Here is a 22,914-nt window from a genome sequence, read left to right as displayed (position 1 = left end):
AAACGTCCCACCGAAAACACACAATATGTCAAAACAACATATAGATCTTCTAGGACTAGAACTTCAAGCATTGCTACAAAAGGACGCAATAGAATTAGTTCCAATTCAACAGAAAAACACAGGAGTTTACTCACTGTACTTTCTAATACCCAAAAAGGACAAAACTCTGAGACCAATACTAGATCTCAGAACACTAAATACCTACATCAAATCAGACCACTTTCACATGGTCACGTTACAAGACGTAATCCCACTGCTCAAACAGCAAGACTACATGACAACATTAGATCTAAAAGATGCGTATTTCCATATACCAATACATCCTTCACACAGGAAATACCTAAGGTTCGTATTCCAAGGAATACATTACCAATTCCAAGTGTTGCCATTTGGACTAACAACTGCGCCAAGAGTTTTTACAAAATGCCTGGCAGTAGTAGCTGCACATATCAGAAGGCAACAAATACATGTGTTCCCGTACTTAGACGACTGGTTAATCAAAACCAACACGCTAAGACAATGTTCACAGCACTCAAACTACGTCATACAGACCCTTCACAGGCTAGGTTTCTCGATCAACTACGCGAAGTCACATCTTTTGCTGTGTCAAACACAGCAATACTTAGGAGCGACAATCAACACAGCAAAAGGGATTGCCACTCCAAGTCCACAAAGGGTTCAAACATTTCACAAGGTAATACAGGCCATGTATCCAACACAAAAGATACAAGTCAAAATGGTAATGAAACTCCTAGGCATGATGTCTTCATGCATAGCCATTGTCCCAAACGCAAGATTGCACATGCGGCCCTTACAACAGTGCCTAGCATCACAATGGTCACAAGCACAGGGTCAACTTCTAGATCTGGTGTTGATAGACCGCCAAACATACATCTCGCTTCTATGGTGGAACAGTACAAATTTAAACAGAGGGCGGCCTTTCCAAGACCCAGTGCCACAATACGTCATAACGACGGATGCTTCCATGACAGGGTGGGGAGCACACCTCAATCAACACAGCATCGAAGGACAATGGGACATACATCAGAGGCAGTTTCACATAAATCACTTAGAACTGTTGGCAGTATTTCTAGCGCTGAAAGCATTTCAACCCATAATAACCCAAAAATACATTCTTGTCAAAACAGATAACATGACCACAATGTATTATCTAAACAAACAAGGAGGGACACACTCGACACAGTTGTGCCTCCTAACACAAATATGGCATTGGGCGATTCACAACCACATTCGCCTAATAGCACAATTTATTCCAGGGATTCAGAACCAGTTGACAGACAATCTCTCTCGAGATCACCAACAAACCCACGAATGGGAAATTCACCCCCAAATACTAAACAATTACTTTCAAATTTGGGGAACACCTCAAATAGATCTATTTGCAACAAAAGAAAACTCAAAATGCCAAAACTTTGCATCCAGGTACCCACAAGATCAATCCCAAGGCAATGCTCTATGGATGAACTGGTCAGGGATATTTGCGTATGCTTCCCCCCCCCCCCCCCCCCCTCTCCTTCCATATCTAGTAAACAGGTTGAGTCAAAACAAACTCATACTAATAGCACCAACATGGGCAAGGCAACCTTGGTACACAACACTACTAGACCTTTCAGTTGTACCTCATGTCAAACTACCCAACAGACCAGATCTGTTAACACAACACAAACAACAGATCCGGCATCCAAATCCAGCATCGTTGAATCTAGCAATTTGGCTCCTGAAATCCTAGAATTCGGGCACTTAGACCTCACACAGGAATGTATGGAGGTCATAAAACAAGCTAGAAAACCTACCACTAGACACTGTTATGCAAATAAGTGGAAAAGATTTGTTTATTACTGCCATAATAATCAAATTCAACCTTTACACGCATCTGCAAAAGAAATAGTAGGATACTTACTACATTTGCAAAAATCTAACCTAGCTTTCTCTTCCATTAAAATACATCTTACGGCAATTTCTGCTTACCTACAAATTACGCACTCAATTTCATTGTTTAGGATACCAGTCATAAAGGTGTTTATGGAAGGCCTAAAGAGAATTATACCACCAAGAACACCACCAGTTCCTTCATGGAACCTCAACGTTGTCCTAACACGACTCATGGGTCCACCTTTTGAGCCCATGCACTCTTGTGAAATACAATACTTAACGTGGAAAGTTGCATTTTTAATTGCCATCACATCTCTAAGAAGAGGGAGTGAGATTCAAGCATTTACCATTCAAGAACCATTTATTCAAATACACAAAAATAGAGTTGTTCTACGGACCAATCCTAAATTTTTACCAAAAGTAATCTCACCGTTCCACCTAAATCAAACGGTAGAATTACCAGTGTTCTTCCCACAACCAGATTCGGTAGCCGAAAGAGCACTACATACATTAGACATCAAAAGAGCACTAATGTACTACATTGACAGAACAAAACTAATTCGAAAGACAAAACAATTATTTGTCGCCTTTCAAAAACCTCATACAGGAAATCCAATTTCAAAACAAGGCATTGCTAGATGGATAGTTAAGTGCATTCAAACCTGCTATCTTAAAGCTAAAAGAGAACTGCCTATTACACCAAAGGCGCACTCAACCAGAAAGAAAGGTGCTACCATGGCCTTTCTAGGAAATATTCCAATGAACGAAATATGTAAGGCAGCAACATGGTCTACGCCTCATACATTTACCAAGCACTACTGTGTAGATGTGCTAACTGCACAACAAGCAACAGTAGGTCAAGCTGTATTAAGAACATTATTTCAAACTACTTCAACTCCTGCAGGCTGAACCACCGCTTTTGGGGAGATAACTGCTTACTAGTCTATGCACAGCATGTGTATCTGCATGCCATCGAACGGAAAATGTCACTTACCCAGTGTACATCTGTTGGTGGCATTAGTCGCTGCAGATTCACATGCGCCCACCCACCTCCCCGGGAGCCTGTAGCTGTTTAGAAGTAGATCTTAAACATTTGTACATTTGTAAATATATTACTTAAAACTTTATTATGTACATACGCATTCAATCCATTGCATGGGCACTATTACTAGCATACACAACTCCTACCTCACCCTCTGCGGGCAAAACAATCTAAGATGGAGTCGACGCCCATGCGCAATGGACTCGAAATGGGAGGAGTCCCTCGGTCTCGTGACTCGAAAAGACTTCTTCGAAGAAAAACAACTTGTAACACTCCGAGCCCAACACCAGATGGCGGACTGTGCACAGCATGTGAATCTGCAGCGACTAATACCACGAACAGATGTACACTGGGTAAGTGACATTTTCCATATATATATATATATTTTTTGTTTTTATTATTCCATTGCGTATATTCCCCTTTTTACCCATCGCAATCTGTGAACAGTCCTTGGGCCAGCTATTCGGTGTGAGCGAGCACGGCTGTAGGTTTTTTTTTTCTCTAAGGAATGTGTGCGTTTGTGAGCTGTTTGTCTAGTTGCAGGGTCTGTGAATTGGACAACCCTTGGATGATCCAGTTTGTACATTGTGTCGTTTTAAGTTATGTTTCTGTAGGGAGTATGAACAAGGGAAGGGGAGGTGGGTCTGCTGGCTGTCATTGTGTGAAGGTTCTGGGTCTATTCCATTACTGACATTCCTGTCCAAGTTCCTGTTTGTGCTACCTGTTGGGGTTTCCTGAATGGTCTATGGTATTTATCTTTTTTGTATATGTTCTCCCTTTTATCACTTGTGGGGAGGTCAGTAGTGGAATACACAGTTGTCATGGTCACCCATAAGTAAACCCATGACTAAACCTCTGATTCATATGGTGACAACTCACATACAAATAAGGAAATACCTCTGGCAATACATATCCATTATTTCCGGTAACCTCATTCAGTCTGGTCACTGTTTGTGTACTGATTATCTTCTGGTGAGTCTGTGGCTTATCTCCATCATGATTACACATCCACTTTCAACATTGTGTCCAAATATGTCCCCCTTATTGGTATTCCAATAATTGAATGGGAAGTGATTCTGAATTCCCCTTTCTGATCTTGTCTTTTTATTTTTATATACATTGGTGCACTGCAACAGAACTACAGGGTTCAGTGACCTCAATCAGTCAGAATGTACACATACTAGAGTCACACCTCATGTTATGAAAAACAATAGATTAGTTTACATTAAATTGAGTACTGTACAAGAAACTAGACATCGGAGGCAGCTTTCTGCTTGCCTTACACTTTTCTCGATGCCTGGAATTTTAGTGGGTGAGGTATTGAGATACAAACGTCATTTTAGACCGGACCTACAAAATAGTATTTCCCCGGATTTGCTATAATTGTTTTATTTTTCCTGGTTGGTAATCTTGCATTATCATACTTGGACGAATTTGATCTAGAACAGAGTCTTGTGGCTATGTTCCTATGCACAGGTATGTGCGGTGCAATAAAACCTGCTGAAGAGATCTGCATGTATCCTGCATGTTAAATGTTCTAAACCAAAGATAAAACTCGGAGGGATAACACTGCTGCGATGTGTATAAAATATCGGCTACAGGTTCAAATCGTAGTCACAGCTAAGTGGTTTCAGTGTAGCCTTTATTTCACATTTACAATCCTAGTGAAGTAGTTCCTACCAGTAGTGGCAGCATATGTGCTAACTCAGCAAGATTGGAAGCTTAAAATACATATATTAAAACATTTACTTCTGAAGTCAAGTGTCTCACGTAAGTCCACCTTAAAGTTCACCCTGGTGGTAGCCAGAGCCGTGCCCGCTAAGGGTCAGATTAAAAAGGGCCATAGCGGCACAGTCAAAAAGATGTAATCAATATGACTCTTCTGACTTATACCCTTGAAGGTGTGGGCAACTCTACGATCCAAGCTAGAACTACTGTTTCAGGACAAAGTAAAGGTAAAGGTACTATGTAAGGGATTATCCTGTGGTTTCACAAATTGACACACTTTGTACAACTAAGATTGGAACTCATGCAATTTTTCAGAAAAAAACAGACTTAAAATGCTCCTTGAGAACTGATTCCACTCTTGAATCAATAACACTGATTTAAAAAGACCATCCACTTTTGTTGTCCCACTAAAAAAGGGCCACTGGAGGTCCTTACGTGTGAGAATACAGTACTTGGAGTAATTGACAAACATTTGGCACAAATGTGCATTACACCAAATCTAATCACAGAAGACGTTGAAGCCAAAATGAGACATCTAAACGTGGAAGGCATGATCAAGCCCATGGATGGGAGCAATGTAACTCTGATTAGGAATTAATATGAAAACAACGCAAGACTATTCTTGAACAATCAAGAATGCGCCTGAAGGATTCCACCAGACCCCACGAAAGACATCCAAAGTGAAATCCAAAACATATCATTGAAATGTATTGAAGGCAGCTGGCTCATGAAGAAAGAGCATAAATTCCTAGCCAATAAGAACCCCAGAATCCCTGCACTATACACACTCCTCAACCTACATAAGGATGCCCACAAAACACCTTGAGGGCCAATTGCTTTGAGGGTAACTGTATTGGAACCATGAGCAAAATATGTGGACTTCTTATTGAAGCCTTTGATTGACAGAGTTTGCACATTTGTAAGAGATGCAAAGGATATCATAAATAAGGTTGAGGCATCTAGGCGGGTAATCATTAGAGTCAACCCTTACATTGACATTGCACGTCGGTTGTGAGACAAGTTTGTTCTATAATTTCCCACTATTGTAAATTCTGATTAAAGGAATATTTAATTTAAAAAAATCAAGGAAGTTGAATATAACTCCTAGAAAATCCTACCTAAGTTGGATTCTGAAAGTCTGCACACAATATACCTCTCAAGAAACAGCATTCGAGGTTATGGAGTGATATCTGGAAACAAAAAGTTTGACCTCCCTCTGGACAAGATACATTGATGACATAACAGTTTTGAAAAGGGACCAAAGAAGAATTGAAGAATGTCCATTTATGGACAAATAGGAGATCTAACAACATGAAATTCACACTCAGCAAAAATAAAGAAGAAAGAAACTTCCGAGATTTGGTAACACACCAGGATAAACAGATCTACACTTCCCTATGTACCATGGAAACAGACACTAATTTCTACATTACTCGAGTTTCCACCATTCCAACTTTATATACCATTCAGTTCTTGAAGATAATGCGTATTAGTTTGAAAAAAATAATACTTTTAAAATGCGAACAGATTACTGACTTTATTGAGAAAATATTACCCATTGTGACCACTCAGAAAACCTTAACAAGGGCATGGTATAACCCTGGTGAGTCCAACTAGTTACACAATAAGACTGATCATTCACAATGTCATTCAGATATGGGATGATAGTAACAAAGCCATCACAGGAGATCTCGCCACCATTTCTCTTTTTATCCACCACACTAAGTGAATCCCCTAGCAGGAAACCCACACAGCTGTGTGGTCATCATGTATAACATGGAAATATTTCCCACATAGGATCAAAAACAAACACACCACCTTTCGGGCCACACACCCTACATGGTGTAGCTTGTTGCCCATGCAGGCAATAGCTTGAATGCCCCAGGAGTGGGTTGGTGTTATATAAATGCTGCAATGCAGTACACCAAATGCCTGAAACCACAACTTCAAAGAAAAAAAAAAAACTGGTCAGCACACTCGTTCAGTCACACACGCACCCACATCCATTCACAACACTCATCAACATTCAAACATGCACGCACTAACCAAACATTCATTTAAATCTCTCTCTCTCTCCCTACCTCCCTCCCTCCCTCCCTCTTCCCCCCCCCTTCAGCTTCGGAGGTTTGGGAAGGCAGCAGTCCCATCTTCATCACACAGTGGGATGGGGTCATCCCTCCCCACTCTGTGAAGAGGTGTCACTGGTTGACACTCGCCCTGGGCGCTTCAGGGCTTAAACCTGAAGCGCCCAGGTCGAAGTCAATGGGTGACGCTTCCCCACGTCAGCGAAGAGAAGGGCCTCAAGGCACCTTTGCTGAGCAGGTCACGCCCATCGGAGCTGTGACCTCTTCAGGCCAGCAAAGGTCAGCTCGGGCAGCCAGGCATCTGCGCAAATCACGCATGTCTCACTCCTGGCTGTCTGATCTGAAAATGAAGAGTGTCTGTCAGGCTGACCTTTGCCCAGCTTGACCAGTACTCTTTATCAGAGGCAAAAGGTGGGGCGGCGTGGCCCCTCTGCCCTAAAGGATGGGCTGCAGCTGTGTGGGGAATAAAAAACACTCTGAAGTATATACTTCTGGATCACACTACCTGAGGCGCGCATATGCCTCACTTACTACTACCCAAGCCATGCGAAGGCCTCGCTCACTACAAAAGTCACCAACAAGTTCTACCCAGTTCACATGTTTTCCTGTAAGGCTGAAGCACAGCATATGCCTAACGAGGAGACGGGTGCTTTTAAATGGAACAAACAAAATTACAGTACCAAAATCGCAGAGGACATTTCCCTTCCTTAGTCGTTCTGGGTTTGACTCCTTCTCAAAAGGTTAGAAACATACACAAAGAAGCAAATGCACAAAGATTTGAAGATGCAAATACCGAATAGGTTAATAACTGAAAAGAGGTAAGACAACTTTAGAAGGCAGATATTTTCTCCTGGCTTACTTCAATTAACAAAATAAGGAGTCAACCAGCGCCCTTCTTCCTGCCTTACCATGAAGCAACAGAGAGGAAACAGAACACCACACAAATTAAATAATGTCTGAGGTGCACTTGTTTATAAAAAATCCTTTATTAAAAAATAAAATCAGCAGAGATCGGTGTAAACGTTAGCAGAACTATTAAAAATTGTTTCTGGGGGTTAGGTTCAATCTATTGTACAGCCTTGACCGTCTAGCAGACATAATAAGGTAGAAAGGCTACATAAGGCAATGTATTAAATGCGTGTCATTAATACTCCAGTTGAGCATATGGACTAATGCTAATCTGAATTCTTTTTAATCTTGTGAGTTTATGAAAGGTTTGGTGTTGTGAAATGGGACAGCGTCCATGAAATATTATGGGGTAGAAAATGCAGCATTTGAATTGGTGTGCATTGCAAGGTTTTGAGCACTTCTGCTTAATGGAACTGGAGATGTTCACAATTAGGATCCTACTTTGATAAAATGAATACATGGAACTGACACAGGAGATGTTTAAGGGCAGACAACATAAATAGTCCGTTCCTCTTCAACGACACTGGACATTTACTATATAGCAAGTATATTGTGGTGACAACTGAAGAGGCAGTAGATCCAGAAGGTGCCAACAAATGCTGGAGAGTCTGCTAAGGAATCTACCAGCACTTTACAACATATTTATAGCAAGGAAAGTCCATCAAACATAGCTGAAAGCATCACCATGTACTCAGCATTACAACTGTAACTGAAACGGAGATACCATTAGGACTCTATATACAGGCTGCAGCCTTAAAACTACTTCAGTTAAAGAAAGATGGTCAAGACAATGCATACTTTAAGAGTTATACCAATAAGACGAGGCAAAATCTAGCAGAATATCGCAAGATCAATATGCCAGGGCCAGAAACATTTTTCAATTTCTATAGTGAACAACTTAGTGAAGAGCTTGGATCTCACACACTACCTTTTTAACGTTGGTCCTTAGTCAAAAGGGCTTTGGAGGTCTATATTTTACACGATAAGCATTAGAAAATTAGACAAAGACGATCCTAAGAATGCAGCATTGGCCTGCCCCTTGCGGACAAGCCATAATCAACCTAGAAACTTCTATGCCTTCTGTGGCCAATTAATATGTAGAGCAACTCCAACTTCACTACACTAAGTTGCTTAAAAGGCAGTAGCAAGAGTATAGAAACAAACCACAAACATTCTACATGGCACCGATCGCCAAAATCGTCCGATCTCACAACCTCAACATCATCTCTTACGCCGATGACACCCAGCTGATCCTCCCTGTAGGAAGTTGGCTCTGTATGTGCTATTTCAAAGTAAGGAATAGCATGCACAGAGTCCAAGGGTTCCCCTTAGAGGTAAGATAGTGGCAAAAAGAGATAATACTAATGCTCTATTTTGTGGTAGTATGGTCGAGCAGTAGGCTTATCCAAGGAGTAGTGTTAAGCATTTGTTGTACATACCCATAGACAATAAATGAGGTACACACACTCAGAGACAAATCCAGCCAATAGGTTTTTATATAGAAAAATATCTTTTCTTAGTTTATTTTAAGAACCACAGGTTCAAATTCTACATGTAATATCTCATTCGAAAGGTATTGCAGGTAAGTACTTTAGGAACTTCAAATCATCAAAATTGCATGTATACTTTTCAAGTTATTCACAAATAGCTGTTTTAAAAGTGGACACAGTGCAATTTTCACAGTTCCTAGGGGAGGTAAGTATTTGTTAGGTTAACCAGGTAAGTAAGACACTTACAGGGCTTAGTTCTTGGTCCAAGGTAGCCCACCGTTGGGGGTTCAGAGCAACCCCAAAGTCACCACACCAGCAGCTCAGGGCCGGTCAGGTGCAGAGTTCGAAGTGGTGCCCAAAACGCATAGGCTAGAATGGAGAGAAGGGGGTGCCCCGGTTCCGGTCTGCTTGCAGGTAAGTACCCGCGTCTTCGAAGGGCAGACCAGGGGGGTTTTGTAGGGCACCGGGGGGGACACAAGTCCACACAGAAATTTCACCCTCAGCGGCGCGGGGGCGGCCGGGTGCAGTGTAGAAACAAGCGTCGGGTTCGCAATGTTAGTCTATGAGAGATCTCGGGATCTCTTCAGCGCTGCAGGCAGGCAAGGGGGGGGTTCCTCGGGGAAACCTCCACTTGGGCAAGGGAGAGGGACTCCTGGGGGTCACTTCTCCAGTGAAAGTCCGGTCCTTCAGGTCCTGGGGGCTGCGGGTGCAGGGTCTCTCCCAGGCGTCGGGACCTTAGGTTCAAAGAGTCGCGGTCAGGGGAAGCCTCGGGATTCCCTCTGCAGGCGGCGCTGTGGGGGCTCAGGGGGGACAGGTTTTGGTACTCACAGTATCAGAGTAGTCCTGGGGTCCCTCCTGAGGTGTTGGATCGCCACCAGCCGAGTCGGGGTCGCCGGGTGCAGTGTTGCAAGTCTCACGCTTCTTGCGGGGAGCTTGCAGGGTTCTTTAAAGCTGCTGGAAACAAAGTTGCAGCTTTTCTTGGAGCAGGTCCGCTGTCCTCGGGAGTTTCTTGTCTTTTCGAAGCAGGGGCAGTCCTCAGAGGATGTCGAGGTCGCTGGTCCCTTTGGAAGGCGTCGCTGGAGCAGGATCTTTGGAAGGCAGGAGACAGGCCGGTGAGTTTCTGGAGCCAAGGCAGTTGTCGTCTTCTGGTCTTCCGCTGCAGGGGTTTTCAGCTGGGCAGTCCTTCTTCTTGTAGTTGCAGGAATCTAATTTTCTAGGGTTCAGGGTAGCCCTTAAATACTAAATTTAAGGGCGTTTTTAGGTCTGGGGGGTTAGTAGCCAATGGCTACTAGCCCTGAGGGTGGGTACACCCTCTTTGTGCCTCCTCCCAAGGGGAGGGGGACACAATCCTAACCCTATTGGGGGAATCCTCCATCTGCAAGATGGAGGATTTCTAAAAGTTAGAGTCACCTCAGCTCAGGACACCTTAGGGGCTGTCCTGACTGGCCAGTGACTCCTCCTTGTTTTTCTCATTATTTTCTCCGGCCTTGCCGCCAAAAGTGGGGCCTGGCCGGAGGGGGCGGGCAACTCCACTAGCTGGAGTGTCCTGCTGGGTTGGCACAAAGGAGGTGAGCCTTTGAGGCTCACCGCCAGGTGTGACAATTCCTGCCTGGGGGAGGTGTTAGCATCTCCACCCAGTGCAGGCTTTGTTACTGGCCTCAGAGTGACAAAGGCACTCTCCCCATGGGGCCAGCAACATGTCTCGGTTTGTGGCAGGCTGCTAAAACTAGTCAGCCTACACAGATAGTCGGTTAAGTTTCAGGGGGCACCTCTAAGGTGCCCTCTGTGGTGTATTTTACAATAAAATGTACACTGGCATCAGTGTGCATTTATTGTGCTGAGAAGTTTGATACCAAACTTCCCAGTTTTCAGTGTAGCCATTATGGTGCTGTGGAGTTCGTGTTTGACAGACTCCCAGACCATATACTCTTATGGCTACCCTGCACTTACAATGTCTAAGGTTTTGTTTAGACACTGTAGGGGTACCATGCTCATGCACTGGTACCCTCACCTATGGTATAGTGCACCCTGCCTTAGGGCTGTAAGGCCTGCTAGAGGGGTGTCTTACCTATACTGCATAGGCAGTGAGAGGCTGGCATGGCACCCTGAGGGGAGTGCCATGTCGACTTACTCGTTTTGTCCTCACTAGCACACACAAGCTGGCAAGCAGTGTGTCTGTGCTGAGTGAGAGGTCTCCAGGGTGGCATAAGACATGCTGCAGCCCTTAGAGACTTTCCTTGGCATCAGGGCCCTTGGTACTAGAAGTACCAGTTACAAGGGACTTATCTGGATGCCAGGGTCTGCCAATTGTGGATACAAAAGTACAGGTTAGGGAAAGAACACTGGTGCTGGGGCCTGGTTAGCAGGCCTCGGCACACTTTCAATTGTAAACATAGCATCAGCAAAGGCAAAAAGTCAGGGGGCAACCTTGCCAAGGAGGCATTTCCTTACACTCCCCCTCACCAACGACCCCGCCACAGCCAAAACCAACTTCCACAAGGGAGTGAAGGCCGTAGCCAACGGGATGAAGAACAGTCGACTAAAACATAACTCAGATAAGACAGAGGTCCTCATCCTCGGCCCCACCACCTCTGCTTGGGATGCCTCCCGGTGGGCGCCCTCACTGGGAGCCGCACCAACACCCACCAACCACGCCTGCAACCTGGGTTTCATCCTTGACCCATCCCTCTCCATGACCCAATAAGTCAACGCCGTCTCGTCCTCCTGCTTCAACACCCTTCACATGCTCCGCAAAATCTACAGGTGGATCCCAACCAAAACCAGAAGGACGGTTACCCAGGCCCTCGTCAGCAGCAGACAGGACCACGGCAACACGCTCTACGTAGGAACCACGGCAGCTCTCCAGAAAAGACTGCAACGGATACAGAACGCCTCCACACACCTCATTCTCAACATCCCCCGCCACAGCCACATCACAGCCCACCTGAGAAACCTACACTGGCTTCCCGTCAACAAAGATCACATTCAAATTCCTAACCCACACCCACAAAGCACTCCACAATGCCAGACCAGCATACCTCAACAATCGTCTCACTTTCTACACCCCAAACTGTTAGCTCTGCTCTGCCGAACATGCCCTCGCCACCGTCCCACGCATCCACAGGAGAACATCCGGCGGCAGATCCTTCTACCTCGCGGCCAGGACCTGGAACACCCTCCCCATCCACATACAGCAGACCAAACAAGGACCTACTGACCTTCAGGTGACTCCTCAAGACCTGGCTGTTCAAGCAGTAGCAGCGCCCCCCACCCCTTCAAAGTGCCTTGAAACCCTCATGGGTGAGTAGCGCGCTCTACAAATACTCTGATTGATTGATTGATTGAAACATTCTGACTGTTGAAACATTCTGAATGTGCAATTAACTGGCTTTTAAGGGATCCAACATCGTTTGTACCATTAGCTACTAACAACACATCTCACGGCCAGTAAGCACCTGTACCAACCATGGAAAGTCATAAGCAACTTGACTTCTCCCTCCAGTATTAATGACATAACTTACTCCTCATTAAAACTGATGTGCGCGCAACTGAAACCACAAAACCAAATCAGACTTTGTTCCCCCAATTAAACCACATGGAAACAGGAGTGTGTAATTTAAAAAAATATATATATACTTGTCCATGGGACAAAATGCTCGAGAAATCTACTTGTCCTCATAAAAAAATTACCTGTCCCTTATACTGACCCAAATGTTTATGTGCTCTGGCACAGGAATAATTATTGGTTTTTATACAACTACCAAATAATTTGTAAGTGGGAACATGGTTTTGCCCAAAGATTGCTATAGCAAAAATGACTTGAATTAGTAAATTCCATGCAGTGCAGTCGTCCATTTCCACAAATCAAGCAGCAGCTACTTTGCATGGGCAAACTCCTCTTTAAAAAAAAACTAAACAACAGTTAGTGAATAGTTGTGACGAATAAGTCTCCAAACTATACTGGTGGTTTTAGTCCTGGGAACGGCTGTGGAGCTGGAGAAAAATGTTCCACAGGTGTTACAGGACCAGTAAACCTGTGTTGCGCTCAACTGAACCACTGTGAATGCAAGTACAGGCATGGAGTGCCAAATGATGCAGTGAATGTATGCATATTTGTTGTGCTACTACTTGCATGGCAGGGGTGTACATAAATGTTGCATCACTTTTCAAGTCAGGTTAAATGTATATAAATAGCCCCTACAAGCAGAGTCACCTAAATGCCTTGCAGTTCTTTCATGCAGTCTTTTAAAGGCTATGACTAGCGCTTCATTGTAGGACCACCTAAGAGCAGTAGTCCAGAATAAAAATGGCCACCATATGGTGTTCGGGAAAGCATACTCAGTGTCGGGGGAAATTTAAGGTGGGTTAACATGAGACACCTGACACGTGAAATTTAAGGTGGGTTTACGTGAGACACGTGACATATTGGCGCTACTCCTGCAGAGTACATAAGGCCCCATTCTAAAGAATGGAAGGCCCCTTTTAACGCCTACAAAAAAAAAGAGATAGTAAAGATGATTATGGGAATTATAGACCAATCAGCCTTATTGACACGGCCCAGAAACGTTTTTCCCGCCTCATTTCTTGGCAGTTAATGGATTGGACCAAGGAAATTCTATCTTTTGCAAGTTTCAGGCAGGCTTCAGAGGCAGAGTAAGCACAGTGGATTCAAGTTTCTACTTCTTTTGCCTTTACTAGAAAACCGTATTTCTCAACAAGGGCCACTTGTTTGTGGCTTTTGTCAATTTAAAATCAGTCTCTGACTCCATCGAGAGAGGCAAGCTGTGGGAGGTTTTGAAGGAGATTGGCATCCCTCATAACCTGCTGTCTGTCATAATAAGGCTTCACTCACACAACTCGGCCAGGGTCAGATATGGTAATAACGGTAAACTCTCCACCACGTTTAATTTTAAGATTTTGAAAAAGAAAACAAGAATAAGAAATTACTTCGGAAAAAAAATCGCATATTGAACGCTGATGAAATTATCTGATGCATATGAAAACTATCCAAGCATGTCGATCAAATGAATTAGGTTTGGAACAATGAATTGAATTAGGTTTGCAACAATTGGGATGGCATAAAGTTTGGTATAACTACTTATGGTGTGCTCGAAGCTGTCAAATTTGTTGTTTTTCAAGATGGATTGCCTTATGTGATGGAAGGTCTGTTTGGATTATTTCCTTTATAATCATGTGTAGAAAGAATGTTTTTCATTTTAAAAATCCGTGTGGGATTATGTCCTACAGGATCACCTCTATAGAGAATGTTTTCTATTTAAAGAATGCATGTGTTTTGCTAAAAACAATATTAATGGCTTTCTAACTAATAAAACTGCAAAAATAATGCTTTTTGAATCTTATGATTGTAGGCTGAGTGGTTAAAATGCATGGTTCCCCACAAAGGTTCATAGTTGGTCTAAAAATATGTTGGTCAATAGGTTTACTGACTATGTGGGTGGTAGTCGGCGAAGGGCTGTTTTCACCTGCTAACCCAATACAGGACCTGTAAGGCTTCTGAGGGTGGGGTCCAAACCATGAAAACAAACAGGTAAGTAACAATTAAAAAGCTGATGGCCAGCACGTGGACTTTGTTCCTGTGCTGGGAGTTCTGTCTTTGACTTCTGATTAATTCTGCCATTGTTCACCAGTACACCATCAAGTATCAAATTACATCTTTACAGATTATTCCAGTATAGCATTCTCACTGCAACCAACCAAATGAGTAATTACTAAAACATCTCAGTTAAAGCAGTATATTGTGAAAACCTGACAGTGGGGACTCAACATGAAGCCTTGGCAGGAGTGAGTGCCTAAGCTAGTCCTCCCCTCCACCTCCATGTGACTCGACCTTCCAATGACAATAAAGAATTATATGAAAAGGTCTAGTGGGTGTTTTTCCAAGAGTCCCAAGACCCAGACGAAGCTCACTTCCCCAATATTGTTACGTAGAATTTGCAAGGAAGTTTGCAAGAGATTGCTTGCTTAAGTTCTTCTACCAACTTGTCCCAGGCTCTGGCCCCATCTAACAGGCATCAATCACTGCAGACTTCTAGGAGTAGAACTTCGCCCCCAAATCCAGACCATTTGAGCAATTCCCTCTTCCATGTAGACGCTTTGAGCCCCTTGTCGATTTCCAATTATGAGTTGTCTCCCTTTTAGCTAGTATAAAGCCCAAATCCATACATTTGCTTGTTACTTTTGTCTTCGAAGTGTGAGGGAAGTTACTTAGGAGACAGTTAGAAGGGTCCCTAGGGATGGCTCTTTCAACCATTTCCGAGAGTGTCCACAGTCTCCTGCCATTATATAATAAGCATTGTGCAAGACCACAGCATATGAATAAAATTTGCCCCAACAAGGCTGCATCTCGGGCATTTAACCTCTGTTAAACTGAAAATTCTGTTAATCCCACTCGGTGTAAGATAGGCTCTATGCAATACATAAAAGTTTATTAGTTTAAATCTAGTGTTCCTAGATATTTTAGGTATTCGGTCCAGTAGATTGTCCCAGGTGTTATCATCAAAAGGCCTGCCTATATCAGTTTCCTATTTCTGATGGCAGATAGTGGCTGCAGGGTGTCCATTTGTATCCTGCGGTAAAGGCATGTGACTGCCTTGAATGTGCCAAGCACTGTTGCAATGTGTGCACACCCATTATGTGTGGGTGTCTCTTTATTGCTATTATCAGTGCTCCATGGACAAGAAAGTGGTAGGTCGCAAGTCAAACTATGTTTGTAGGTCCGTGTATGGCAGCAATGTGCCATCACGGAATAAATCTCCTACTGGGTTTCCAGCAGGAACCTTAAAAATAGGAATCTGACTTTGATGACTTTGCCCGCTACAGCCTCCTACTGTGCCCAGCTGGAGGAGTTTGACTTCCATAAAAAGAAGTTGTTTAATTGGACAATGGCAGACTTTATGCTGTGGGTAGGGAACATGGTGTAGCATCTGCCTAGTGAGAGGTGTCTGTGATGTTTAGGGAGCTACCTTCGCAGCTGTTCTCTTCACAGCACTGATGGGTCACCCCACTGAACCCCATGTTAAAAAAGTCACTCAGCACACATTTTATATTGGGATAATTAACTCCCATAGCAGGAGTTTTTCTCAATACAAAAATAAATGGCCCAATGCACGAGGATTTGCCCCTATGTGAGGGGGGCATTCTATGCTTTTCGGCGAATTCCTTTATTGACACCCATTAGTTAGTTTGTCCTTCTGTTTAATGTATTTTTCTTTTAATAAAATAAATTGAACAAGAAGTAAAATCACTGTTACACAGCTACAGCATTTTAACATTCTTTTACCATCCTGTGGCTAGGTGGTATCTGCAAGCCAATTTACACAAACCGCCAAGCACAATAAAATTTGCAGCCAATAAAAATCTATTCAGGTAAAAAAAAAAAAACATTGTTCCAAAAAAGTACAATTTAAAAATAATATATTAATACCATTTGATAAAACCGTTAAATGTATCACTGTGTTGGTTACTTCGTGTACTGTTCTTTATTGTTATATATTGTTTTTAAGAATTCTTCATCACAGTTTTATAAATAATGTTCAAAGTATAATGTATTTCCTGGCATGGCTTCTAAGAATAACTGCAACATTTTCTACAAAGAAACAAGAAGCAATTTGTACGTGGCATCCACTGCAAGCGTGTAACACTGTTCATTCTTCATTAGTAGAAACAACGCTTCCAGGTCCATACGTGGCAATAAATTGTAACAATTGTTGGTAGGACTGCATCAGGTATTCGTCTCTCCTATGCAGGCAGCTTTCATCACAAAGGTCAAAAGGAAATAGTGCATTTGGGGAAACACAAAATACTGACGTTCCTAAAAAACGAAAAAAGACAAATGTTATGTAAGTAGAGTCAATAATACTCTGCGTGTTTTTTTTAAAAACACAGCAACAAGTCTGTTTATTGTTTCCAGCAGGGTCTACTGGGCTGTTTCTCTATGTCCAGGCCAGGTGTTCCTCCATATAACCTCAGTAAGGGCCTTATTTATACTTTTTGGTGCAAAACTGCACTAAGGCAGTTTTGCCCCAAAAAGTTTTGCACGGGCTTGCACCATTTTTTAGCACCAGCTGGGCACCATATTTATGGAATGGTGCAAGCCGGTGCAAAGGGTAGGCTAGCTTAAAAAAAAATGACGTTAGGCAGTTTTGAGTCAAAATAAATGATTCTGACCAGATTAGCATCATTTTTTGACGCTAAGGGGCATATTTATACTCTGTTTGCACTGAGTTAGCGTCATTTTTTTAAAACTCTAATTCAGTGCAAAACTAACTCCATATTTATACTTTGGTGCTAGACCCGTCTAGCGCCAAATTTATGGAGTTAAAGTCATTTTTTGGAAGTGGAAACCTACCTTGCCTTAATGAGATGCAAGGTAGGCGTTCCCGTGCAAAAAAATGACTCTATGGCCTTAACACCATATTTATACTCCCATGTAAAAATGGTGCAAGGGAGGGAGGAGGGGTCAAAAAATGGGGCAAAGCTCGCTTTGCCCCATTTTTTAAGACCTGTGTCAGGCATTAGGGGACCTGTAGCCCTATTTCCATGGTGGAACACCATGGAATAAGCCCAGAGGTGCCCTCCCTAGGCCCTAGGGGCACCCCCACCCACACTAGAGGGACTGCGAGGATGGGGGACCCCATCCCAGGTAAGTACAGGTAAGTGCATTTTATTTTTGAAAGTGCCATAGGGGGCCCTGAAATGGGCCCCCATACATGGCACAGGGTGCAATGGCCATGCCCAGGGGACCCCTGTCCTCTGTGCTGGCCATTGGGGTGGTGGGCATGATTCCTGCCTTTTCTAAGGCAGGAGTCATGTGGCATGGTAGGTTTAGCACCATAAAATGACGCTAATCTTGTTAGTCATTTTGTTTTTCTCTAACCTGCCTAAAGCCATTTTTTGGTGCTAAACCCTCTTCTTCTATACTGCCAGCCCCACCCGACTAAAGTCATTTTTTTAAACTCTAGCCTACCCTTTGCACTGGCTGTCACCATTCCATAAATATGTTGTCCCGCTGGTGCACAGAAATGGTGCAAGCCGGTGCTAAAGTTTTTGGTGCAAAACTGAGTTAGTGCAGTTTTGCAGCAAAAAGTATAAATAAGGGCCAATATTTTGTAAGTTTGCGCCACTTTTGCGTCATAAAATGACGTTAATGCGGTGCAAAAAAAGTTTAAATCAGGGTCTTGGTGCTAGATGTGTCTAGCACGAAAGTATAAATATGGAGTTAGATTTGCCCCGAGTTAGAGTAAAAAAAATGACGCTAATTCGGTGCAAACAGAGTATAAATATGCCGCAGAGTATAAATATGCCCCTAAATATGGCGTTCAGGCCATAGAGTCATTTTTTGCACGGGAACGCCTACCTTGCATCTCATTAAGGCAAAGTAGGTCTCCACTTTCAAAAAATGACTTTAACTCCATAAATTTGGTGCTAGAGGGGTCTAGCACCAAAGTATAAATATGGAGTTAGTTTTGCACCGAATGAGAGTAAAAAAAAATGACACTAATTCGGTGCAAACAGAGTATAAATATGCCCCCAAGCACTTTATTTTGCAATACGTACAAACATTTTAGTGCCCCAAACTTTACAACAGTTGTGTGGTCAGCGGATCTTCATGGCAGCAGTAGCAGATACATGTCTATTTTCAACTGTGTCTAACCCCCGTCCTTCTCAACCGCCTAAGGTGATGCAGTCATAGGTCATGGACGTATAACTATGCAACCTAAGGGGCATATTTAAGGAAAGTGTCGCTGTACCTACTGCAGCGCCACTTTCCTTGCGCCCCTTAGCGTCTCCCAACTGCCACCATGTGTGTGCCGTATCTAAGACACAGTGCACCATGGCGCAGGGTAGGGGGGCAATAGCGTAATTTTGATTTATGCTATTGATGTACTCTGCAGGAGTAGCGGCAAAATATTGGCGCTGCTCCTGCAGCGTACAAAGGGGCCCATTATAAATGGCATAGAAGCCCCCTTTTAACGTCTGCTCTGAGCATCAGAGTCCATTGTGACAAGCATTGTTGCAGTGCCTGGGGGAAAGACCAATGCATTCTTACTCTGAGTAAGCACTTTCATAAACCGCAATATTAAATAGTTTAAAGTCTTCAGAAACGTTTTTTGTGAAGACCATTGGTTTGTGGGCTCTTACAAAAATGATAAAATCTGAATAATATCTGTAGGAAAGTGGGTAATTATTGGGGGTGGGTGGGAGCCCATGATAAGGAATAATTTCACACGCTTGCCAGGGTAAAACACAGGTTCAATTATTTAAACCTGTGCTCAACCGTTTTGGTAGCTATGGCACAGAATAGAAAGTCTTAACTTAAGAAAATGTGTATTTATCAGAAACAAATCCTTTAATAAGTCAAAACACAACATAATAGAAATCACACATCCAATTTTAAAAATACAGAAAAATGTAGGCCGGTATTTCTGAAAAAGTGGTGCATCAGAGCTGATGCGCCACTTTTTCTGCGCCCCCCCCCCCCCTTACCGACACCTAACAACACCATGGTTGCGCTGTATTTATAATATGGTGCACCATGGCAGTCATTAGTACAATAGCATCAACACTTTTGATACTATTGTGGCGCTTTGCTACACTAGCATCAAAAATGTGTCTATCAGTGGCTCCGAGCAGGCATTGAAAATTATGACAAAAATAGTGCAGTAAAATCTGTTAAATTTCACTGCGCCATTTTTGCAGGCCTCCTAGCGCCGGAACACCCTTCTTTTATAAATTATGCCTGGCATAGGCATAATGTGACACAAAGAGTTACAGAGTGGCGCAATGCATGCATTGCGCCACTATGGCGTGGAGAAAAGGCCACCTTAGCATTAAAAAAAAATTATGCTAAGGCATCGCTACTCCGGCACAACGGGCCCTTAAGTATGCCCCTTAATGAGCAAAGCTACACCAAAAGAACCGAAATATAAATAAGGGGAACCAGAAAACTGATTTTTCTTAAAGATTAAAGGCAAAAGCACTAAGAATAAGTAAAGTGCCAATCAGAAGTCACTGCTAATAGCTGACCGGTACCTAAGTTTGATTTCTGGTTGGCTGCGATGAAATGCGGTTCAGATACACCAAGCTGGTCGTCCCAGTCAAAGTTTTTCCTTCTGACTCCGACATGGAACTTTAAATCCTACATCAGGGCAAGGTTGCATTCTATATCAGACAAAGCCGTCTTGTAGCAGGATAGCTGTTGAAAGAGGTCCCACTGAAGCCATTAGTTTTGGTGGGAAAAGCCCAGAGAAGAAGAAATGCTAATTTTGTGGCCTCCAGTTCTCAAGTCTGGTGGGAAAAATTTGTATTTTTGCAGTCTCAAGATTTCATTCTTATGGATGGAGGGGTATATTTACTAAGACTTTGCGCTGTTTGTGTCACAAAAGTAACGCTTATTGGTGCAAAATATTTTATATCAATTTCCTTTTGTTGGACTTTTTTTTTGCTTATGCAGGGTCATCCCCAATCTTTTTGCCTCCTGCCTCCTATTTTTTCTGACCTGTTGCTGTTGGTTTTTGAACTCTGAGCATTTTACCACTGCTAACCAGTGCTAAAGTACATATGCTCTCTGTGTAAATTGTATGTAATTGGTTTATCCACGATTGGCATATTTGATTTATTAGTTAGTCCCTAGTACAGTGCACTACAGGTGCCCAGGGCCTGTAAATCAAATGCTACTAGTGGGCCTGCAGCACTGGTTGTGCCACCCCCATAGGTAGCTTTGTAATCATGTCTCAGACCTGCCACTGCAGTGTCTGTGTGTGCAGTTTTAACTGTAAATTCGACTTGCCAAGTGTACCCACTTGCCAGGCCTAAACCTTCCCTTTTCGTGCATGTCAGACACCCCTAAGGTGGGCCCTAAGTAGCTGCATAAAAATCTTGTAAAGCTGGGCCTTAGTCTTTTTATATAGAGCTCAACATCGCCAAACATGGCAAGCCTGTAGCTGCATTAGACTAATCTCTCTTGGTCACTTTTAAACCTTCCAAGACTTCAGGGACAGGACTTTGGGGCCAAGACTCACTTCAGTAGAGGTCCACCAGCACAATCTAGATCAAGTCCAGTTGCTAGTGGTCAGCTGGGCACCAGTGGAAAAAATGCTTCTTGCAGCTTTCTGTCACTATAGCCACACAGGAGGGCAGCCAATTGAGCCTTGAAGTCCACTTCTTAGTCCTGGGTAGAGAGCAAGCAGGTCCAGCCCTTCATGTCTCCACACAGGTCTCCAACAGCAAATCCTCCTTCTGTTCATCCACAGGCCCAGAGAGTGTTCTGTTGAGCTGTGGGTGAGGTACCAATTTTGTAGGATTTACTAGCCAGTGGGTGTGTGTGTGTCCTAAGCACTCCCTAACTAATGAGAAAAAAGTTTCCGGGGCAATCGTTCCCACCTTTGCAGCATATCCTGTTTGCCTTTTTGCACTATAATGAGACCAATCCAAGATGGCAGCATCTGTCTACCCTTGGAGGCTGCTCAGCTGCCAGCCATGGGTGTTTTTAGGAAGTTAAGCAGTCCCCTTTTATTCCTCAACAACATCAAGCTGGTTTTGGGACCAGCTCCACCTCTCACTGGGTAGAAGCCAAGCGGCCTACAGACAGCCTAGGAAACAAAAAGCTTCTCTTCCCCAGGTCGCCCTTTACACTTTATTATCAGTGGACAGGCCTCACTCAGTCCCCTTTCAAATGGGTGAAGTTCCATACCCTTCCACCTGTCCTTTCTGAGCTGTCAGGAGTCACGTGCCTCACACCTAGGTCTTTCTGCCAGAAGGCCTGTGCCATTGATTCTGATCTGGGTGCTATTATTCACACCTCATTAAGGTAAACTATGGAGAGAGGCCATCTTCTGTCAGGTTAGCCTACTGGAGGTTGAGGCAGACAAAGTCTAACTTTTTAAAAGGCACTTTCCCTTACTATTTATTAAAAATCCAGCACCACCACTGAATTGGATTTTTAATAAACATTACAAATAGTGTTTGACTTATCCCAGTACCTTGTACCAAATAATGGTCAGTAGATTTATGAATGTATTCTGACCCTTAGGTTTCCTCATAGGACAACTGCAACCCTTCACAGTAAAAATAACCTTTGGGGGCTAATGACTGTAGGTACATGCCAACACTTAATTCTTGTATGTGTCACTTTTAAACTCAAGACTCCCTGCCTTGTGTGCTGCATAGGTGACTTAGAGGTGATTTATTTAATATTTAAAAGTAGGATTCTTTCCCATCAAAAAGGGTTATTTGAATAGGTGCACTTGCAGGGTTAAAAGTTGTAGCAGTCAGTCAAAACATGGAGACCTTAAGCCAGGTTTTGAATGTCAACCTAGTTGATGGTACTACGTGTACTGCAGTCCACATGTGGCATTTAACTTTTCCATGACATTTGTGTATTTCCTGCACCTTATAGTATGGCTTCACTGGGAAGTTAAATTGCCAATTAGGAGTTAGCCAATTTTACAGTGTTTTAGGAGACTGAGCACGTACACTGGGGTCTGGACAGTAGTGCCCCAGGGGGAACTGTTAAAAAATCAGCAGAATCAGTCCACGACAAAAGAGTGGCCTTTCCCAAAAAGAGGTATTTTCTGACAGTATGAATTCCTATTACCAGGACTCTCAGCGAGGCAGCAAACCAGCCCTCAAAATAGGCAGGATGAAAACATTTAAAATGGGGTAACATCTGTTAGTGATGGTCCCACAAGATCTAGCTTACATTTCCTAACCGTGGCAATCTTTGCCTTATTGTTATCAAGTATGCATT

General features: G+C 43.2%; 1 protein-coding gene across 1 annotated transcript in view; it reads right to left on the bottom strand.

Moving 5' to 3' along the window:
• Positions 1-16,389: 16,389 nt before the first annotated feature.
• Positions 16,390-22,914, bottom strand: part of MCMDC2 (minichromosome maintenance domain containing 2) — a 1,221,288-nt gene continuing 1,214,763 nt past the window's right edge. The window contains exon 14 of the mRNA XM_069218905.1: positions 16,390-16,977. Coding sequence (XP_069075006.1) covers positions 16,811-16,977 — 167 coding nt within the window. The 3' untranslated portion in view covers positions 16,390-16,810. The remainder of the gene's footprint in view (positions 16,978-22,914) is intronic.

The sequence above is a fragment of the Pleurodeles waltl genome, chromosome 2_2 (genome assembly GCF_031143425.1).
Source record: "Pleurodeles waltl isolate 20211129_DDA chromosome 2_2, aPleWal1.hap1.20221129, whole genome shotgun sequence".
Classification (NCBI taxonomy): Eukaryota; Metazoa; Chordata; class Amphibia; order Caudata; family Salamandridae; genus Pleurodeles; species Pleurodeles waltl.
The sequence above is the reverse complement of the archived record's forward strand: the minus strand, read 5'-3'. Positions and strand labels throughout refer to the sequence as shown.